This window comes from Epinephelus moara, chromosome 16 (genome assembly GCF_006386435.1).
Source record: "Epinephelus moara isolate mb chromosome 16, YSFRI_EMoa_1.0, whole genome shotgun sequence".
Taxonomy (NCBI): Eukaryota; Metazoa; Chordata; class Actinopteri; order Perciformes; family Serranidae; genus Epinephelus; species Epinephelus moara.
The window spans coordinates 32,222,055-32,245,532 of record NC_065521.1 but is presented as its reverse complement, the minus strand read 5'-3'; the positions used below and the strand labels follow the sequence as shown (position 1 = coordinate 32,245,532).

General features: G+C 41.3%; 1 protein-coding gene across 1 annotated transcript in view; it reads left to right on the top strand.

The window, feature by feature from the left end:
* Window positions 1-23,478, top strand: part of fgd (faciogenital dysplasia) — an 86,513-nt gene that overhangs the window by 46,761 nt on the left and 16,274 nt on the right. The window contains exons 2-8 of the mRNA XM_050065415.1: window positions 3,984-4,154; window positions 6,930-7,131; window positions 7,428-8,034; window positions 13,616-13,705; window positions 18,690-18,826; window positions 21,969-22,125; window positions 22,594-22,732. Of these exons, the coding sequence (XP_049921372.1) occupies window positions 3,984-4,154; window positions 6,930-7,131; window positions 7,428-8,034; window positions 13,616-13,705; window positions 18,690-18,826; window positions 21,969-22,125; window positions 22,594-22,732 (1,503 nt within the window). The remainder of the gene's footprint in view (window positions 1-3,983; window positions 4,155-6,929; window positions 7,132-7,427; window positions 8,035-13,615; window positions 13,706-18,689; window positions 18,827-21,968; window positions 22,126-22,593; window positions 22,733-23,478) is intronic.

Below are 23,478 nucleotides of genomic sequence, written 5' to 3'. Positions count from 1 at the left end.
CAATTACAATATTAATCTCATCTCGCATCCCTCAGAGTCCAAATCAATTAGGTGAATGGCTTGTAGCTTTAAACATGGCTTTGGTTATAGTCAGTAGAAGAGCAGAGGAACAGTGCTGTCTCATCAGGCTGTGTGTTTGTGGGTAAAGCTAAAGGCTGTGGCCCAGTTGTAAGAGCATGCTGGGATGACTGGGCTCCACAGTGACTCACGCGCACGTCACTTTGGCTCCGGGAGGAGGTACTTTGATCAGGTTTGGCAGGTGAACAGACAGGTGCAGCTCTTGAACACACCTGGTGAAGGATAGGTGACTGAATGTGTGTGTGTTTGGGCGTTAATGCAGGACTTTGAAGTATTTTTTAAGGTGTGTGTGTGTGTTTTGTTCGCTACAAAGGGTAGTCTCAGTCGCACACGTGCACTTTGGCAAACTGGGAGGACAGGATTTGTTTTCATAGTGACTGATTTGTGTGGGAGATTTTCCGTTCGCTCGTTCTTTGGACTTTGGATATGTGAAACTGAACAGTTGGAGGCAAGGTAATAAACCGCTCCTTACTATGCTGCACAGCTATATATTCTTTACTTTTATGAAGCTTAAACAGCTAGATACCTTTGATTAGACACAGTTTAGAGATCATTATGGTGTGAATCATAAGTCAGAGAGTTAATTTACTTGTTCATTCACGTTATTTCACTGTGTATTTCCTGTTTGAATGATGACACGTCTTTTTAGTCCTCGGTTTATGCAATTTTAATTAAGAGAAACTGTGAGTGTCAGCTCCTCTCTCTGCTGTGTCGTCAAGTTCTTGTTTGGTGTTAGGCACTTTCATATGAGGGCCAGGTTTTGCTCTCAGGTAACCATGGCTACACCGAGTTTCCATAGGTACCAGCCCCTATGCCTCCGTCTTCCACCGCTGTTTGTTTTTCCCAGGAGCGACCCCAGCCAGTCCTGGGTCACGGTGTTCTTTACCAGGCAGTCGTTTGGCTTTTCATACCAGTTCACTTGATCATAGGTCAAGCATTTCCTCTGCTAATACCATCTCTCCATCAGAGACGACTGTAAGGTTGAGTCAGAGGACGCGGCAAGAGGCTCGCAGTATTTCTGTTGCTATAGGGACCAAATTCAAGGATAGTCAGGGTGGATATAAAACCCCACTGTAGGTTTTGTGATCCTCTGTGGGGAAAATTAACATGTTTTACTCCGTTGAGTTGAGAGAGCTGTTTGCCTCATCTTTTCCCCCTGCCTGCCCTTATTCCACTGCGGTGCAGAGATGGTGGGAAAGCCCGCAGTGTGCCACATGGGGCAGACGGCGTAGCAGGACTCATTACTGGCTGATTCCTTTCCTTCCACTGCCTGCAGCACGGCTGAAAAACACCAAATTAGATGCGCCGGGGATCCAGTGGGGGCTCGGTGCAATTTCGGGGCTGTAATCCAGTTGAGAAAGAGTTGGGGTGACTAGAACGAATGCATGAGCCTGAAGGAGCAGACATGTGTGGCTGTAGTTTGCATAGTTATTAACATAATGTACAGAAGGACGTCACGTTGTTCTAATGAGCCGACACATCAGATAACAGCTAACACTGCCAAAAACACAGGCTGCCATGGTATCGCCAGTGTGTGGTTTTAGAGCACGTACTAGACTCACAAAGCATGTTATTGTTGCAGAAGCTGGATGTCTTTCCTCTTGACTGGACTTCTGAGATTTATATGGATTTACTGTATCTGCAGCTGACAGCTACTGCCACAGTTATATCAGAACTTCTTGTCTGTTTGTATGGATTCATGTTAGAATCAGTTTGGCTGTGTTTACTACAGAACTTAATTTTTTTAGTTTGTATTTTTCCCAGAAACTCCTATTTTTTGATGTCCCATCAGATAAAAAATAGATAAGACACACACCGGGCTGGAAAGTGAATGGAGCGTTTGTGGTGTAATTGTTGCTTGTGTTGGTACAGTTGCATTTTGGTGCATAATTGGCACCTTGTTTCTGTTTTCTCACCACATTTCTCATCACTTCCTCTGACAGGAAGATTTTTTGAGCTCTGCTCATCACAAGTGGACTTCTTACAGCTGGTGCAGCCACAACCTCACAGCTTAACCAAGTTATTCATCTTTGCTATGTACAGTACCTCCATTGTTGGGCAGTAACTATTGTAACATGTCATTGAAGCACACTGTTGCATTGTACCAAATGTCTTTTTATTTTACGGTCAAAGCTTTTATTGAGGATTCAGAATGAAGCGTTAAATGTCTATCATCATATTTTCATCCTAAAAAGAAAGACAGAAACAAATACTTAAACAAAATCTTACACATGAATTAAGGGATTTTTTTTTTATTAAATCAACCTTTCTTAATGAATAATCAAAATTTACAGAGCTGTTAGTTTGCTGCAAGACCGCCACTTTAATACACTAAATAAACTAAAGATTATTTTCATTTTCGATTAATCTGTCGATTTGTTGTCTGTAAAATGGTGGTGAAAAGTGTTTCCCAAAGCCCAAGATGGCATCTTTAAATGTCTTCTTTTTGTCCACAACCCAAAATTATCCAGATATTCAGTTTAATTCACAGAGGAGTAAAAGTTGAAAAGGTTAGCAGGTGACAACTAAATGATTAATCGTTACAGCTCTGGGCGCGTGCCTTCCTTTGTGTGCGACAAGCAAGAAAGCAAGTTTTTTGACCACAGTGAAAATGTTTTTGAAATGCTAAACGCCAGTAAATACGGATTGAAGCCAAATATTTCATAAGATAATAAAAAATGTTGGAAATTTTGGGAATGATTGCGTCTTGCTTTTTTCCATTTCATTTAGACTCTTGAAATTTACAATGCTCTGGAGTTATTGGAAATGGTTTGATCACTCGAGTTGCATTTTGGTGCATAATTGGCACCTTGTTTTCTCACCACGTTTCTCATCACTTCCTCTAACAGGAAGATTTTTTGAGCTCTGCTCATCAGAAGTGGACTTCTTACAGCTGGTGTTTCTACAACCTCATAGCTTAATTGATTCATTCATCTTTGCTATATACACTTGTACTGGAATCTTATTCTATGAGTTGTATAATACTGATAATACAAGTGTAGCCTGATCTTTATCCGCGACTGTGCAGAAATACCGGGTTTAAACAGAATCAGTAGACAGTACAGCCTTAATGAGTGCCATCATTTTTTTACATGGACACTGTAGTTTATTTTAAGTTGATCTCAAATGCACTGTCCTGGTGGTGTAAATCATTGTGGGTGCACAAAATCCACAGTTGAAAATAGTCCCAAGAAATAATCATTACTCAAACTGGGTTACAGTGCGACTGTGTGCTAACAAGTTGGAGTTGGTAATTTTGTGGGATTTCAAGAAAAAATCTAGATTATAGCCAGCCTTGTATTTCAAACATCTGCTGCTTCTTTAAATATAATATTTTCAGATATAAATCAATTCAAATGAAACGAAATACAGTCCAGGTTTTCCAAAGACAGTAAAGGTCAGACTCATTAAACCAGAATCAGGTTCCAAAAGAACACAATAAAACTCAGTCAGTAAAACGCAACTGTCCAATGGAAATTTGTCTCTGCTGGTCTCACACACAATCCTACATCATGAAGCTGTTTTCTCTCACTCTGTCTCTCTCAGTGACACAGTCTATTTACAGACAGTGTCCAGAGAAGATTAGATATAGTCAGTCAGATACAGGCCTATCAGAGAGGGTGAGAGAAACCAATATGCAGCTCAGTGTCTGCTGCCGCAGGCCTGGTGTCAGGATCGATGCTGCAGAGTTACTCCTCTCCTCTCTGGTCCCACTGCTCTGTGTCCAAGGGCGACGTCCTGAAACACACACTGGGCTCAAGGTCGTTCACCTACAGTGCTGCAATCACTGAACACCACTGCATTGCTGTGGCAGGATTACGTCGGCTTCTGGATGTGTGTTTAGGTGAATCTCATTATATTGATCAATATCTCATATTGTCTTTCTTCATGTCTCTTCTCTCCAGACCTCCCTGCCTCCTCGCTGCAGTACCAGTGCGGATCAGTGGACTACCTGTGTTCTCCACGGCTGGTAAAGAAAGGTCCGACCCCCAGACCATGTCACGACAGGCCAGCCATCAAACCCCGGCCCCAGCCCTCCACCTTACCCAGACCGCCAACCGCACAGAAACCTCAAGGTAAAACACTGTGACACCGTGCGGCCCCCCTTTCAAGGCCAGCTTTGACATTGGGGCTGTCATTATAATTGAAAGGTGCAGCAGGATCAGACCTCCGCTATTGAGCTGTCATTTTTCCAGCTCTGACAAACACTCTTCAATAACATAGTACGTGTCAGCTGTCCGACCTCACTCTGTCACTCACACAGCTCAGTAGGTCACCTCTGATAGAGCTGCGGGTGTAAAGCAGGCCAGTGGTTCCCAAGTGTTCATGTTTGGGCATCATTTGAAGAATGCTAAATATGAGCAACATGTGTTGTGTTTTGGGATTTACTGAGAAACATTGTAGGACATTACACTACAGACTTGGCCCCGATATTTAAGTGGCTCACAACAATTCAAAGTTTGATAGAGGATTGTATGAATAATGATCATCCTCATTATGCAGTCCCTCCAGGATGCGTCGATGGTGCGATCGCATCTTTGTCTAGTTGCTGCCAATGTGACTATTTAATTTGGGAAGCGTAGGATTCGCTCAGCGCCTTCTTGCCCCCATCTTTCTGTTTTTCTGTTGAGGGACAGTGAGCTCTGTGCCTGGGAGTCACACACACACAGTGACAGGGCTAACTGTTAGCATCATACAGCTAACGTTACTCAGTGGTTATTGATCCATTTCAGTCGTGTCGTTTCGGTGTTCGTGCGAGATTGTTGGGAGCGTTAAACAGCTCAGTGGAGGATGTTAGCTGCTGTTGCTGCTTTGTTAGCTTGTGCTAACTGAGCAGAGAGCAGGACGAGAGCGGCTCACGCACACAGACCGTCAGCGCCACTTTGAACTCACCGTGCCATCAGAGATAAATTCTAATTCAGTAGGAAACACTTAATGCTCGTAATAATGTGCTCTGGTTTCGTAACTATTTTTACAATTTTATGAAGCCCCCATAATTTCATTGCAAAAAAACACCTATGAACATCGCAACATGAATCACATTTTTTTAGTAAAGCTGCCATGAAATCAGGCCACAACAATCAGCCCATGAAATCCTGGAGGGAGTGATTATCACCTCCACTAAGCAGCTTTTGTTTGCAGTTCAGGTTGTGTGTTTGTCAGAGCTGCAATGACAAATTGATTAGTTGTCAGCTATTAAATTAATTAATGTGATAATCATTTAATTAGTTTGAGTATTTCTTTTAGTCTGAATTCTCTGATTCCAGCTTCTTAAATGTGGATATTTTCTGGTTTCTTTACTCCTCTATGACAGTAAAGGCACTTGCACATGATTGCCAAGTTTACCGTTTTCAGTTGAAATCGTTATCATTTAAACAGGACCTTAAAATGATCATCCAGATTTGATGCATTTATTTTTATCAGACTCCAAAGGTGTGCTGTATAACATTACTTTCAAACATTTTGGTGGCGTCTTGGCACACTGAACATCAAATGCACCACGCTCGGCTTCACCACACCACAGGCTGTATGGGCCGTAGCTGCTGTGGTAGTGGTCCAATTACATGTCGCATTAAATCCAAGAACACTTGCAGAGATTGGCTACGAGCAAAACCATGCACATAGGCTTTTTTTTTGAAAATCTGGGTACAAAAAGGACAATTGCAGGCATCCAAGTTTCAATACTACTTCTCGTGTGTAGTTTCAGTGATTGCCACATCTAGTTCCTGGCCAGTGTTGGTACAGTTTTAGCTGCTCTCTGAGGATGAGCTACTAGTAGAATAGATATGCTAGAGAAAAATGTATCTAGAAATATGTCAGCAATTAACCACCAGTAATATAAATCCCTTTTATTCTTTTCTGTCAAGCAGAAAATGCCTTTTATCAAAATGGACTACCAGTTATAATAAAGTGCTTAGAGATAAGGAAACTGATAATATGATGTATCTTTCCACTTGGCCTTATTCTAATGGTGGTGCTTTGTAATACATACACCTGACTTCCTCTCCAAAGCCTTTTTTAATTCCACTTGTAGCTCATCCTGAGAGAGTAGTGACTGTGCAGCAGGGATGTTTTGCAGGGGTAGGAACTAAAAATGCAGTTACAGTAACACAAGTTCCTCAATCCCTCAAAAGGTCCCAAGAAAAGCTCCTCAGCATGTCACTGCTGCTTATATGACATTTTGTCCCCATGACTAAACAAACTAAAGTATCTTAACTTGGGCCCAGTCCTGTCATTTGCACACAGTTTGCAAAGAAAAGTATACTCAACCTTTTTGTTTCTATCAGTGACGCACAGCTACAGAGGAAGTGCTCAAATTAAAAACAGCAACACATCATCACACGTCATGGCTTCAGACATTTAGGTTTCTGAAAATGAAATATATGCAAATATACAGGCTAGACAGTGAAATTGTGAGTGCATAGTGTGCAGGCATGCATGAGCGCAGTGTGCACTGTAAAGACAGCGTTGTCATTTCTCTGTGCTTCTTTTTTTTTCTAACCAAACTGGAACCGCGGTGACTTGCGCATACGCTCATCTCAGCATCCTGTTCTGAAATAAGGAAGTTGGCAGAGAGCTGAAGCTCAGTGTTGGTCTCGCTCTGCAGTGCTACTTTTTGCTTCTGTCTTGGACTGTATTTTGTATCCTGTGGAGGTTTATCTTGAGGCTTTTTTTTTTTTTTTTTTTTAAACAAACCAAAAAAAAACAAGGAACAAGCAGGCTTCACACATGAACTCAGCCATGGAGGTTTTCTCACTTGGATTTATACGTGTCACCTGATTGCTTTTCTTACTCTCATGCTTCTCTCTCGCTCTGCTGTCTTTGCCTCCTCTGGATTTCTGCATCTGTAGTGCCCCCTAAACCTTCGCACCTGCTCGCCCTTGGGCAAGACAAGAAGCCGAAGAGGATCCCTCCACCACCATCCAGGCCTCTGCCAGCTCCCCCTCCTCCGCCTAAACCAAAGCCCAGTCTAACTCCTCCTGGCTTGGGAGCACAGCCACAGAAAGAGGCCCAGAAGGTGGGGCTGCTTATCGAGAGGTTCGAGAATTCAAGGTAAGGCCATCGGGAGGAAATTTTGTCAGAAATCTTGCTCGTCTTGCTCATCAGACTCATATGTCTGCTCTGTAATGGTTTGGGTATGTGTGGATGTGTGAGTCAGCGTACAAAGAGGAGTTTCCTAGTGTGAACTCGGACCTATTTCTCATGTGGGCTGCTTGAATGTTAAGGCTTGAGGATGAAATTTAAGAAAACCTTAAACACTTTTACCCTCTCATTATTTTCCTAGTTTAACAGTCTGTTGATTCTTTATTTGGCTGTGGTTGATAATGCTTCATTTTTTGTTTTCCCAGGGTCCCCATCCTGGGGGTGCTCCCACGGTCCCAGCTGCACCTGTGTCTGAAGATGGACACTGCGTCTGACATCACTTCCTCCTGCGCTCAGGACACCACGGCAAAGGTCGCAGGAGACTCCTCCCCCGTGGACAAACTTGCACTTGGCACCTCCGAACGGACTCACGATGTGTCTGAACTTTCCTGTCTGGCTTCTGTGCACATTGATGGCTCAGATGATGCCCCACTGGACGACTGTGATATCTCACACAGCGTCGGTTGCCTTGACGACGTGGAGCGGGAGGAAGGCTCCTCCAACGAGCTCCTGGACAATCCGGACTCCTCCGAGCAAAACGGGAAGATCCCAAACCGGGACAGTGGCATCGATAGCCCATCCTGTGCAGCAGAAGGAGAGGTGTTCCCCAACGAGGATGCCATCGACGAGGAGGACCATTACGACAGCGTCACTGAAACAGAGAGTGTGTCCTGCTGCGTTACTCTGGGCAACAAGCGAGACTCAACGCAGGATGAGGACAGTGACTTGGATGAGGGGAGCAGTGGAGAAATGCACTCTCTGACAGACACACAGACTGGCTATCTGACAGATGCACACTCAGAGGCGCATAAAGTGAGTACCTCGCATGTTTAAGCATCATCAAAGTCATAACCATAAACCTGAACGTCCATAATTTAAAGCCTGAATAAACTGAGGTGGTCATTAGTGTCTCCCAGTTCTCCCCAATAGCTACACTTTTTAATTTATATTTCATGTTACATCATAATTTTGAGGAATTTTCACGACGTGTTTAAACTGAGCACATCCTGCCAGTTTAAAAGCCTCATCTCAGACAGTCAGACTGCCTTTCATGTAGTGGAAAAAGTAGCTTGTGCCTATTATTATCTCAGCCTGGGTGAACAGTTTCAAAGAATACTTCTGCATGAAACGTTAGACACAGTTACAGCCTCACTTTGCGGTCACAAGTGACTGACTTGTATCTAAAAGCAGCTCTGCCGTTACATAAAAGGATGAATACCTGCCCAAAAGCTGTAACAGGAGCTTGTGATGGCTGCTAGATAAAAGAGCCCAGAGACGGATATCTCCGCACAGCTTAGCTAAGGTTTCAGTTCTCTCTTGTCCTTCAGTTTGGCTATTGATTGTAAACAACACTGATACCTTAAGCAGTGAACATACTGTTTCCTTGTGACCTATATGTGCTGTGAATGTATTATCAGGGTCAAGTCTTAAAGGGCAACTTCGGTATTTTTCAACCTGTGCCCTTTTTCCTAGTTTTTGTGTCTAAATTGTTGAGGGAAACAGCAATTATTGAAACTGTTCCAGTATTGAATGGGACTGCGGCCAGCAGCTGCCGAACAGGCTGCAGTGTAACCACTTAAAGCATGCGGCGCCATCAATTTATGTCCACTAAAAGTGTTTGTTTTGCCACTGATGAGCTCAGATTGTTATCAGAAGTGTCTGACAACATTATGAAAAGGATCCCTACAGAGGTTGACTTTTTCTTTAAGCGTAGGACCTTTTTTGGTTAACCAGAAACAGCCCCAAAATCGGCATCGCCAAGTCCACCAGACTCCATTTAAAAAAACAGTAATTTTATTGCTGTAAAAACACACTTCATTCAAAGTCAACAGAAATGGAATAAAACTCACAAAAGCTGTCTTGGTTTGTTGGTTTGGATTCCCACTTTTCCAACAATCACCACCTCTGGTTTGGTTGAAATGACTCTTTAAATCACCCAGTTAGATGTGAAAATATGCTGCCTCTATGCGCACTAAATTACTGTTTATTTAAATGGAGTCTGGTGGAATTGGTGATGTCGACTTCAGGGCTGTTTCTGGTTAAACAAAAGGATCTTACTCTTTAAAAAGAAGTCTATCTCTGAAGGAAGCCCGTCCGTGATGTTGTCAGACAATTAGAATAACAATCTGAGCCTGTCAGTGGCAAAAACAAGCGCTTTTAGTGGACGTGCATTGTCAGTGCAAATGTGCCCCGAGTGGTTACACTGCAGCCTGTTTTACCAGTGTAGGCTGCAGCTTTCTCTTTCAGTAGTGGATCATTTTCAAAACTTTCTGTTCCCGTTCGTCATTTACACACAAAAACATGGAAAAATAGGGTTCAGGTAGAAAAATACCAAAGTCACCCTTTAAAATATTCTGGCGTGCTAAAGAAAAAGAGATTTGTAGAAACAGCACCAAAAATGTTCTACAGCAGAAACTCAGGGCAGAGTCTGAGGAATCAAGTAGTTAAGTAGATGTACATATCATTGCTTTCATGGGCGTTAGCAGGAGATATCTCCCCAGTACTGTTTTAACGCTGCAAAACACACCCAAAGCTCACAGGAACATCACATGAATGCACAAACACGTCCTCTGCTGACCGCCCACGCCCACAGTCTTTTGGGGAAAGGTATCTCTGCTCTCCAGTGTTTCCTGATCCCAACACTGCTGTGCACAGGAAGGGTGTGTTGTTATGTGTCTCTGTGGATGTGTGTCTGCAGGAACGTTTGTGACACTCCAGCTGTCTTGTTGATGGCTGCATAATGACAGCCTTGTTACAGAGGATGTGGGTTGTCAGTGATGTGCGTTGCAAGAGGTTAAGAGACTGAACTTTTTTTTTTTTTTTTTTTGCAACAATGAAAATGTTAAGTTACGCTTTTGATAGCGTAATGATAGCTGGTAATTTTAGATATTCATACAGTGCATGATCTGTGGTGAAAGTTTCAGCAACCCATCTGTGCTGTGTGTGTAAATATGTGTGTATAATAATACAAGCGTGTGTGTGTGTGTGTGTTTATGTGGCAGATAGCAGTTGTGAAACCCACGTTGTCGCAATCGGCTTTGGTGGCCATGATGTGTGTTTTCCGTGTCATTCTTGCGATGAACTTTATCAACAAACATCATTTCTAATATTAAATCAATCATCTTTGTGATGTCATCTCAGCTTTGACAAGTCATAATGAGAGAAAGAGACACATCTTCATTTTCACCACCTCAGCTAATAGCATTCATTCGTTACCACGTCTGAACTAAACCGCTGACTAGAATAGAGTTCTGTGAATGTCAGTTCATAGTTATCGGCTCTGGATGCTACAGACTGTTGCCTCAGCTATAAGTATTAAAGAATAAGTCTACTGATATTTTATATTTTTCCTTATTGTGAACAAATCCCATAAAAAGAAGAAAAGCCAATAATTAATTGTTCGTAGTGTAGACAAAGACTGTTATAGTAAGCCTATACCTGACTCAGAATTATGTCAGCGCAATCGGATTTGGTCATTTAATATGAATATTCGGCAATTTGTGGTTTTTAAGGTTGAACAGGGCTCAGCGGGACAGTCAGCGTAACAGCAGCATCCATGTAATAAAGTGAACAAGCTAACGGTGCTATCGACGGATCAGAAATGTGCAAGTTTCTTTGCAGACACTAGATATCAAACAAAAGTCAGGGATTGTGTCGTATTAAGTATCTGTGAGCTGTAAAGTCACCACTTCTAAGCAGAAGAGAGAAGATAATGTTATGTTAGAGCCTTACGGTGCAAAGTTTCTCCTCCTCTGTGCTGCTGTGTCACATCCGCAGCTGACTGTACCAAAACGTAGCATGAAAGTCAAGAGTGCTCGCTCTGCAGCAAAATCTGGGAACCAAAATGTCCTCAGAAGTACATCACACAGCACACTGACTAGCAAAAAAAACCTTAGAGCAGAGGTCGGCAACCTTTCTTGCAGAAGAAGCCATTTTTGGCCCAAAAAAATAAATAAAATTCTGCCTGGAGCTGCAAAACATATTTGAGCCTCATAATTAAGGTAACACAGCCCCTTTTAAGGTGAATTTGGCCTGTCAACATTGCTAATAGATCTAAATGAGCATTCATTAATATGATTTAGCACGATGTGGCTTTTCTATGGTGGACTATTTATGGATTTGGAGTCCACAGCTAGCCTAGCTTGGGAGACTCAAGACTACTGCAGCCATCGCCAGTGATGTTTTTAGAGGAAAAGACACCAGGCCAGATGTGTAACGCACATTTTAGTTAAAAAAAAAAAATCATTAAATCAGTGTATAGGCTAAGGTTATTCTTTATCATATAGTTGTCTGTCGAAGCCACAGGGAGCCACTGGAGAGGATCCAAAGAGCAGGTTGGCGACCCCTGCCTGAGAGCTTTATTGTTGTCCGATAAGTATTATCAGTGAGTCCCACTGTTGTACTGTCTGACATCATGTTCTGTCATTACAGTGAACATGAGCACTGTTAGGGCTGGGTGTCATTTACAAAATTATGCTAGTACCGCTGCCAGTGCTGTTAAAGTGATACCAATAGAGAACATCATTTGAAATAATCCCTCTGCATTTTATGCATTTGTTTTTATCAGAAGCCACAGGCGTATAGTGTAGCCATACTTTCAGACATTTTAGTTGCGTCACAGCGCGCTGAACTCCCAACTCCATCAAGTGCACCGCGCTCACCTTGCACCACACCACAGACTGTGGGTTGTAGCTGCTGCAGTAGTGGGTCAATCACTCATCGCATTGAATCAAAGAATGCTTGAGGTGAATGACTACGAGCAAAACCATAAAAATAGTCTTTTTTGTCTAGATCTTGGTACAAAAAGGATCAAATGCAGATATAGTTTGACTGGAGAAGTGTAAATTCTGCTTGATACAGGGTTGTTTTGGTTGATACCTTAAAGGTATCGCGCACCGATACCCAACCCTGAGCACAGTAGTTAATTTTGAGGCGACCGCATGTACACCATCCTGTGGCACTAAAACCACAACACACAAGTTACTCAAGTAATGTTTGCTAAAAACTACAGCACCCAGCTGTTTTAGGAAATTAGTCTTAAAAACTGACAAGCTGCGGAAGGGATGGGAAGCACTGGTACATGGTTGGGGTTTTTTTCCATCAGATTTGTGGACAATAAACAAAAATATAGAATATCATCAGCTTTAATCTTTAACGTTTTGTAGTTAAAGCCTTGTTTGGTTGATAAATAATTGGTATTCACATGAAACACAGATTATTTTATAGTATCACATTCAAATCTTTAGTAACTGACTTTTGCTAGCATCACCAAGAGGAATGCATTTCATTAAGTGAGCGCACGTTTGGTAATATTGACTCCATCATGCACCTCCAATCACTGTGATCGTTATTTAACACATTTATTCATTTATCCCATTTATGTAGTATTAACAGTACAGAAAACAACAATGACAGAGAAAATGAAAATAAAGATATGTATTACAGTTAAATAATTATAGACTAATATACTGTTCACGCATTTAAATGACAAAAATAAGGGCGTCATTTTGCAGTAGACCATTTATATCACATTTACATACTGTAGGTGTCGAAGTATGCTGCAAAGGCTTTACAGATCAAGACCACAAAAGAGATACATAACTAAAAAATCAACAGAAAAAAAATAAATAAACAAATAAGATAATGAATTTAATCATAGCATGCTAAAGTTGCCGGCAGTCAGAATAGTTGGAGGTCAAAATGTCGCCATTTAAGTGATCCATTTAAAATGAACCTCTGTTTCTCAACATTGAAGGTACATCATGACCTCATGACTTCATGCAGGCAGCCTTCCATCTAATCAGGATTAATTGTTGAGCAAACAACAGGCAAATTTGAAATGAGGCTTTCCAGTAAATTGCCATAAATGGATTTGGGACCACAGATTTAAATGGACCTAAACAAGGTCGTGATTGCTTTTACAGTAAACATTCCACTTACCTCAACTCAGCATAACAAACCCATAATTCTTGTTTTACACTTATAAACCAACAACAATAAACCAAATGATTTTATTTTCAAAAGACTTTGCTATACAAGAAGCAGTATAAAGGTGAAGGAGGGATGAAAGTTCTGCAGTGTATCGTCTGTTTTGGTCGACTGTCGTGACTAATGTATCAGTGTAGCTGGTTTGAATTACATGACCGTGTCTCTGCTATGTTAGTCACAGAAACAAAATGTGTATATGATTTCAGCATTTTTTCAAAAACTGATTCGTGGCTATCATTTTTAAAACCGAAGGTGCCGTCTGCCTTGAACTCTGGATGCTGAACTCTTGTCTCAAATAGTGAAGAACTGGGAGATTTCCTTAGTCACATTATGACGGAGTGTCTGTTCACATGTTATTATTGTCTGTTTTCATGCCTAATCCTCGGTATCTGTCTGTCTCCCTCAGTGCTCAGAGGCTCAGAAGCTCCTGAACATCGCCAAAGAGCTTCTCCAAACTGAAGAGGCCTATGTCAAAAGACTCAACCTCCTCGACCAGGTAACGTCCTGCTTCTGTCTCTTATTTCTGTCAGTGTGGTTGTGAGTGTGTCACAGAGTGGATGCCTCTGGTCCAAATTTCAATCTCCTAAGTGTGCCAGTGGTGTTAGTGATTGAGATCAGGGCTGAGCTGGATTAAAACTGGCACTGTGATCCACTGGACAACAAGCCCTTCCTCTGTTGACTGGATTACTCAGAGCGGTGTTAGCACGGTCATGTGAGGAACTGGTTGGGTGTGTGTTTTATATTTATACATGTGCAGCATAAATACAGCTTTGTCATCACAGAGCTCAGCATGTGCACGAAGAATGTGTGTCCACTGGATAGTGCAGCACATATTGGTGTGTGTGTGTGTGTGTGTGTGTGTGTGTTATCTGCCCTCACAGTACCCTCTTTCACTACTTGTATGTAAATCTTGTGGATTAAAGATGTTTCCTGACTCTTCACTGGGTTCATGATTAGAAAGCTCTTTGAAGAAACTGTTTGGGCTCCACGATGCTGCCCAGATTTAGCTGTTTTGGATGGAGAATTCCGCACCAACCATTAAAATAGTCCTGTAAACAATACACAAACTCAGCCACTTCTTTCATGTTTACTCTTATCCAATTTATCACAGTGACAAAGAATGCAAGTCTCTGGAGCAGTTGAGCACTAAAGCTGCACTGATTTATCGATTAAGTCGATCAAAAGAAACTTATTCGACAACTAAATGTCAAAGATTTGCTGGTTTTAGCTCCTTAAATATGATAATTTGCTGTTTTTCTTTGTCATATATGACAGTAAATTATGTATGATGCAGTAAACGTATGATAGTCTTTGGATTTTAAACTGTTGGTTGGACAAAAGGAGCAATTTGAAGACGTCACGTTGATCTGTAGGAACTGTGATGAGCATTTTTAACCATTTTTTTTACATTTTCTAGCCTAAATGATTAATTGTGTAATCGACAGATTAATAAATCATTAAAATGATTGTCAGCTCTATGTAGCTCTGACCTAACCTTTTCTCAAGGCTCTGATGGACAAGACTATTATTTTAGTTAATCTGTTGGTTATTTGTTCTATATAGTATCAAGACATAGTCATTTCTTAAAGCACAAGTTAACATATTCAGTTTCTATATTTGATTCCATTAACAGTCCAAAACCCAAATATATTTAGTTGACTACTAAAAGCAGTTTCAGTAGCTGCAGCAAGTGAAGGTTTTGTAACTGTTCCTATTTAAATGAGAAGTCCTTTAAATGATGTCTCAATGTCTGGTGGTGCAGTTAATAAATAACTTGATCTGAGGACACAGAGGTTAAAGGTTCAAACCACCAGGTTGGCAAGTACTACACTTTCTGAAAATACTTTCACTAACAGAGTGACAGTAGCTCAGTCCATAGGAAAATGGCTTGGGAACTGGACGGTCGCTAGTTTAAGTCCCCGTCAGGACCAAGTTTGGAGTGTGGACTGTTAACTAGAGAGGTGCTAGTTTCCCTCCTGGACACTCCCAAGGCACTAAACCCCCACCTGATTGGGCACCTATTCATGGGCAGCCATTTAATGCATGTATAATAAAAGGGTTGCAGTGATACACCTGTTTCAGGGTATACCAAGATATATTAGCTGACAGTTATCATACTGTGTACATTTGCTTATCTACGATATTGAAAAAGAAAAGCAACTGGACTTGAATCTCCCCTTTATTTTAGTTATTTATAAAGGGGAGACTCTTTACACAAACTTCTATTAACAAAATGGTTGCAAGCTTCAACTACAGTAATAAAACGTTTGTTTAACAACAGCCCTTCAATTTTCATTCCTTGATCGGTCGTCCTGACTGATAATAAGATAAACTCCTTAATACCATGATATTTTCTGACACGGTTATCGTACTGTGAAACTCTCATACTGTTGCAACCTTTATGTATAGGTCCTGTTTGTGCACGTGTGTGTATTTTAGATCTGCATGTATGACAACAGAGTGAAAAAAATTGAATTTCCCCTCAGGGATTAATAAAGTATGTCTTCTTCTTCATCTTTATTATTGTCTCTGGTAACATTTTATTTGGATGGTCCACCCACGGACAGTTTATAGAGTATTTGAGATTCAACTGTTTGGCTTTGTCTGTAGATGTTAAACAGATTATCTATAGACTTTATGTGGAAAATCAAGAACATACCTACATATTCTCAGGATAATTAAGTTGAACTTGAGTGAATGGTTGAGTCAGTAGTTCAAGTTCAGATGAGAGTATGTTCATAATCTGTTAAACATCTACAGACAAAGCTAAACAGTTGAATCTTAGCTAAATGTTACTAATACTAGTACTACTATCAGTAGGCCGTCAGAATAAACTGTTCCCTTTCTTTACCGTCACAAGTCATGACCTCCTCCTGCACTCTGCTCTTGGTTCATCTCTGCAACCATCTCTCATTTTTGTAAACGCCTTTACTGTATATTTGCTGCAGCCTAATTTCAGCCTCTATTTGTGTTCCCTCGTGTCTGTGATGAGAACTCACTCGCAGTGGTTGAGTCGTCTTCCTCTTTGTTCAGTTCATGTGGTACAGAGATGCACTGTTGCCTTGTAACAGAACAGACATGGTTTATTTGCTACTGAGGGCAGAGAACCCTCACAGTTAACTTCCTGTTTTTGTCACAGCACTTTCGCACGACACTGGTTTCCATGGAAACGGTACATTGCTTCGCTGTGCCTGGCAGGGAGGCAGAAGGTGATGGGAGTGATGGGTGAAGGAATTTAGGACAGGAGTTACGACAGGTTATGCTTGGTTTTGAAGCTTAACCTGAGCTTTATAAGACTGCTACTAACAGATTTGATAGCTGATAATGATACGCTAACCATTCTTATAATCATTTAAAAGGGTTCTCCACTGATTTAGTGCTGCTCTTCCATAAAGTTGTGGCACTCACAAGGGAAAAATTTGGAGCACCAGAGGTAGAGATATCCTGACCTTTACTTCCTGCTATGGGTCAGGCTCTAAATACCATGGATCCTACATTTTCCATAATGCAATCCTTCATGTGTTTCATTAGAGCCTCCCTGCATGATTAACACCCACGTCTTTCAAACTCCAGACTTAATGCTGTAAATTCGGCTGCAAGCTGAGCTACAGTAACACTTAGGACATCATCAGGGTTACTGACTTGACAAAGTTCCTCCAGAGTCACAAAGGACATAATACAAGTTAGTTAGTAAGACTTTGTTTAAATAGCACTTTTTAAAACACACAGCTACAAAGTGCTTCACACACACACACACACACACACACACACACACACACATGAAAACTCTAAATGAAAAGATAGAGTAAAAATAAATGACAGTATAAAACACAGCACAACGAGAGACAGACCGAACTAAAAGAACCAAACCATCAGACAGGGAAGGAGATCTGTAAAGATGAGTTTTAGAAGTGACTTGAAACAGTCCAGAGATTCAGCAGATCTTATCACTTTGGAAAAATGATTTCAGAGGGTTGGAGCTAAAACAGCAAAGGCACGATAACCTTAAGTTTTTCAGCTGGAGCTGGGGGATGGATAAAAGGCTGAGATTTTAGGACAGTATTTGTCGAGACACAGAATGGGGAATTAAGAGATCAGAAATGGAACTGGGGGCAAAGTCATGCAATGATGCAATGCCTTATAGACCAGATAAAGTCAGATACATAAAATAAAGCGGTGCTGAGCAAACGCTGCCTTGATTAATTAGGTTTCAGCCACATAAGAAAAGTCCCAACAAAAAGAAATCAACAGGCTTTAAGTTGAAGTATACGCTATATTTAGAGTATTTTCACCACTTTACCTTGCTGTCAGACAGCCCTTTCCGACAGGGCACTGAAGCCGTTATCTCAAAGTCACCAGACTCCATTGACAAAAACAGTAATTTGTCTTCGCAGAACCCTGGAGCTGCTGGTTTACCTTTAATTTGATTGGCTGGTGTGTTTGTTAAAGGGGAGAAAACATTCAAATGTAGAGTACGCTTTAATTGTTACTGGGGTTTTTTTTAGGTGGCTAGAATACATTTTGCTGTGGCCCCTGGTCACAGCAGTACATTGCTTAGTTTCATGGCGGTAGTTATGGTTTTTCAAAGACACTAGCAAAGCAACACAGTACATAAAATTAGCACAGCAGTAACGTACCAAAGGTTGGACCACTGTATTTAACTATATGTCTTTAAATGTTACAGTTACAGATGAAAATGACAATAGGAATAAACAAGTTTGCTGATTTCACCTGTCTCTGCAATGCAAAACAATTGCCCCTTTGTTTGCCGGGAAGTGATTGTTGTTATTAGCGAGACATCACAATGATTTGGTCCATATGCAATCAACAGAATCATGTAGTTTATTCTGAATGTTACAGCAAGCCAATGTAGGGATGCAAGAATGAATGTGATGTTGGCCCGATGGCTAATTTTAAACCAACTGTAGACGATGTAGAGCGCCTTTTCTGAGAACAAGTAATACAGCTGTTTTCACATACTGAGTAGAGCTAACCTGCACTAGTGAACTGTTGTTGACCTGTAAAGTACTGTGGGTGGAGTGTCCCTTTAAAATTATTTATCAAGCACAAAAAGCCAAATGTTTGTCAGCTTCAGCCCCTCAAATGTTGTCAGACGACACCTTGGGCTCTGGGTAATCGTGATTGGCACTTTTCATCATTTTATAACATTTTATTTAAACAATTTAATTAAAGAAATAATAGTTAGTTGATGTACTGCACTATCAAAACCAAATCAAACTCATGTATCCATCCCCATAATGCCACCTGAGTAGTAAAGTCTTAGTGGACTCGTGTACCACTGCCGGTCACACTTAAGAAGCTGAAGCTGGAGAAAATGTTTATGTGGATAAACAACAACATCTAAACTTCTCTGTCAATATTTGCATGCCTGCTCAATGAGTAGGAGCCAGATTTGGGAGTTTTTGGAAACAGTTGTATAAGTATTTGTATACATATGTTGTGTTTTTTTGCCCCTGCAGGTATTTTGCACTAAGCTCACAGAGGCTGGAATCCCTCAGGACGTGATTACAGGGATCTTCTCCAACATCTCCTCCATCTACTGCTTCCATGACAAGTTCCTGCTGCCTGAGCTCAAGACACGCATCACTGGAGAATGGTGAGGAACAAACACAGCTCTCCAAATAGCATCAGCGTGACGTCACTGTAAAGATGGTTTGGCTGTGTTTGTGGTCAGTTAGGCAGTTGGTGCTGGCTGTAAATCTGGTGACAGCTGGGCGGCAGTGGAGGGCACTATTGTCAGGTTCTCAATGGTGTCAGGTTTCTAGGTTGTGTGTTTCTGGTGTGTGTGTCAGACTTGCAAGTGAACGCACTTTCTGTCTTTTTTCGCAGTAAGCAGGAAATCCCCCCCCCCCCCCGGTGTGTGTTATTGTGCCAACATCAGCCACCCTTGGTAGATAATGACTCCTCTAGAGGGCTGTGTTGAGGGAAATCACCTGTCACATTACGCTTCCCCTCACATTAGTTTCTGGAACTCATTAAAATCTATTGAGCTGGATAGAAAGGCTTAAATTCTGATACACAGCCACACAGTCAGAAAAGAAGTGCACCTCAGGAACAAACTTCATCAGAAGGATTAATTTGGGCAATCTCTCAGTAATTTTCTTGAAATGAATCTAATTTTTATGAGCCTTCATTTTGTTTCTCACTATTAAAGAATATCTGGGGTAATATAACTTTTGTACGTCTCAAAATGTTAATCTGTGAAATTCCAGGGGAAAATATATAATTGAAATCAACTAAAGCAAACTTCTAATCACAAACTTCACTAAGTTGGAAACAGATTTTGAGGATTTCCTTCCTAAACTGCAGCTGGTAGTATTTGCATTTATAAAACAGACAAGTAACTTAAAGATATACTGTGCAGGAATTGCTGTCTGCTGTTTAATTTGCTATATTTGTGTTTTTATCTGCACTGTGTCTTCAATTTTTGTAGCTTCCTCTTGAATGTATGTGGTGCTTCTACCTGGTCGCTACCTTTTTATAAAGTCCCGACTTCACCTAAGCACTGTGCCCAGGAATGTCCCAACACAGATATGGCCGCTTTGCAACGCATACTGTGCAGAAATTGTTGGCTACTATTTGTAAACAGTATCCCAAGTGAAAGTGAATGTGAAAGCATAACCCTAGCTTTGTCCAGTTGGAGTTTTGTCTTGCGATACGTGCGTTTTTTCGGTGCTGTGTCCAGGATTTTTGTAGCATGCTCTTCAATGCCTGTTGCTTAGCATCTGGCATCTGGAGCGCTGTGCCCAGGAACATGCCGAACGCTGCAAAATAAGATGAAAATAAGAAAATAACAGCAGGGGGTAGAGTCTGTCCAGATAAATACACCACCACACACTTCTAGTTGGTCTGACTGAGAGGGAAACTTTGGTATAAGATGAGTCTATACATTGGTTTTTATTAAAATACTACATAGTATACCTTTAATTAACTGGGACAGGCTAATTCTACTGTTTGGATCCCCATTAGCCACTACCAAGATAGCAACTACTCTTCTTGGGGTCCACACAAGCAAACATTACATCATAAATTATTCATTCATTTTCCCTAACCACTTATCCTGTTAGTGGTCGCAGGTGTGCTGGAGCCTATCCCAGCTGACATTAGGCGAGAGGTGGGGTCCACCTCTCACCCTGGACAGGTCACCAGACTATCACAGGGCTGACACATAGAGACAGACCTACGGGCAATTTAGGCCCCGTTTACACAACGTCGATTTCAACTGAAAACGGTAAACTTTAGTTGCGTTTTGGCCGATCGTTTACACGACAGCGGCGTTTTGGGTGCCTGAAAACAGGTTCCAGAATGCAACTTTTTGGAAACGGCAGCATCTCCGTTGTCATGTAAACTTGCAATATACAGTTCCTCTGAAAACGGAGACTTTTCGCACATGTGCATTACAGTTCCAGTCACTAGGCATGCTGACCGTCACAACAACAATGCCAAGCTCTGTTTGTGCTGCTCACCCTGTTGATTTGAAGTGAAGTGTAGATCTGTTACTGTAGCAACTTCACCTCGTCGTGCATGCTTTCCACGCCATTGTGTCTTCTTTGTTTTAGTTTGTAATCACCGCGTGGTAGAGGAAGGCGCTTCAGCGCAGGCGCATGGCGTCATGTCGTGGTGTTGCTTTGCAAATTGACACTGCCACCCATTGGCCTGGCGTGCATACTACAGCGTTCTAGTAGATTTTGCGGCTCCGTGTGAATGGGGATCATTTCAATAACGTCGTCATATAAACGCAGAAGTTTTTTAAAACGCAAAGGACAGACTTGTCCGTTTTTAGAGAAACCGTTGTCGTCTAAACAGGGCCTTAGAGTCACCAATTAACCTGCATGTCTTTGGACTGTGGGAGGAAGCTGGAGTACCCAGATAAAACCCACACTGACACAGGGAGAACATGCAAACTCCGCAAAGAGGGGCTGCCTCACCTTCATTTCAAACCAGGAAGCTTCTTGCTGTGAGGCTACAATGCTAACAACAATTCAAGGAACAAAATACAACAAGAAAACAGGAAAACCACAAAACCAATAAGAAAAAAAAAACCCAAAAAAAAACAATTAACAACAATAAAACTACTAATGGCAACAATTACAACAACGACAACACGTATTCTCACTGTATCTAAATTATCAGAAAAAAATAAATAAATCTACAGCCCAAAGGTGATAGCAGTATTTCAAAAACAGCATATACAGTGATTGAGAGGATAAAAAGACCAAGAGAATGTCGTATAAAGGTTCTTATTTGAGATGAGCTGATGTCAACCTCTTTTCAAAAGCAGCTGCACTTGTTAAACGTGTAATGTCCGATGGCAAACCATTTCATAATTTCATTCCTCCGAACTGAACATTTCAAAATGCCCGTTGTCAAGAGACAAAATAAAAACTTTGACAAGCTGAACTTCCCTTTAAGATGAAGTGGAAGCTACAGGAAGTAGATGTGACAATGCAGCTAACAGAATTAGATTTGTGACTTGATTAGTTTACATGTAAGAGCCACCTGGAAGTTAAACAAATACTAGAATAAAAAGACAAAATGGTGATAATACTTGTTTTCTTCTTCTACAAACAAGATACTGTATATGACATAAAAAAGAGGTTTCAAATAACTGTCAAATCAGAGATTCATACTACTGTATGAAAACTATGAAGTTCTGGAGGAAAGCAGCACCTACTGTAGGATTCTGAATTTTGACTTCACCCTTTGATTAACCCATATGTTTGCTGTGTTTGCTGTAGGGACTCCAACCCTCGTATTGGAGACATCCTCCAGAAACTGGCTCCGTTCATGAAGATGTACGGAGAGTATGTGAAGAACTTTGACCGAGCCATGGACCTGGTCAACACCTGGACGCAGCGGTCTTCACAGTTCAAGAGTGTGGTCCAGAATATACAGGTAGGTGTCTCTGTTTGTCGTCGTCCAATTGGATACCCCCTCTGCTGTTTGTTAGTTTGTTTTCCTCTTCTCATGCACAACTGTGTGTACTAGGAAAAACCTGGTCATATGTTTCTAATGATTGTCTATGACTAGTATACTCTGATTCATAACTGGTTTTAGGAGCATTTTTGTTTCTCTTGTAGTGGTTTTCAACTGGTCCAGCCACAGGGTTCAGATTTCTCCTCAGTCATTAGTTCAAGGTCCACACAGTTTAATGTTTTCAGCGTCATACTTGTGTTTGGTGATGTGTCGAGCTAGTTTGCTGTCTCTGTTAAGCAGCTGTCTCATTCTACAGCAGAAAAGGGCACTTCAAAATAAAAGCTCTGTGCTGGAAATTCACTGTACTTAAAGATAAAGTGTTCTTTACAAATTTGAAGTTTTTACTATTAATCAGTTCAAATCTTTGTTCTGTGTTTGGACCGACAGAAACAGGATGTGTGTGGGAACCTGACGTTGCAGCACCACATGCTGGAGCCGGTCCAGAGGATTCCTCGCTACGAGCTGTTGCTCAAAGACTACCTGAAGAAGCTGCCTGAAGACACTCTGGACCGAAAAGACGCAGAGAGTGAGACATTAGACCCTCTGTTTTCACTGTGAAACACACATACTGCTCTTTCACCACTGATCAACTGCAGGTTGCAGAGAAATTTTTCAGTTACAGTCTGTCTTCCTGTCAACCTTTATTTAGTTTTAACTTTCACCTATTAGTGTTTTGATAGCCGAGGTGTGAATATAGCGCGTGTATCTTGGTGTCTGGGTCTGGGTCTGTCAAAACCCACCACAGGGTTCATGGTTTGATGCACTCACAATAGTTTTTGTCTTTTATTTTTACAAAGTTTGACTGAAAATGAACTTAAAAATAAACGTACAGCATTACATGAAGTAGTTCATTACCTATTTTAAACTAAATAGAAAAACAAGAAACGTCTAGATACCAGTGTCCTCATAAAGATAAAGAGCAAATGTCTGGACTTGGTTGATCTGGATTTCCAAATGTGAGTGCTGTCATTCAGCTAAACTTTATGCAGTAATTAGAGGTGGCATGAACACAATAATGTCAATGCAAAGAGCTGACAGGAGGTGAACCCATGCAGACTTACATTCCAGAAAGTGCAGGTGAAGCAAAGACACGTCCACTCGAGTTCATAATGCACAGATGAGCATTTGTGTTCACCCTGAGTTATGTAGCTCTGTGGCTGTGGAGGAGTAGACAGTAGCAGGTCTGAAGGAAACAAAGTAAAACTGGAGCTCCTGATAAGATTTAAAAGACTGTCTGAGCGGTTGTACACTGTCTATATCTGCTCTCGCTGT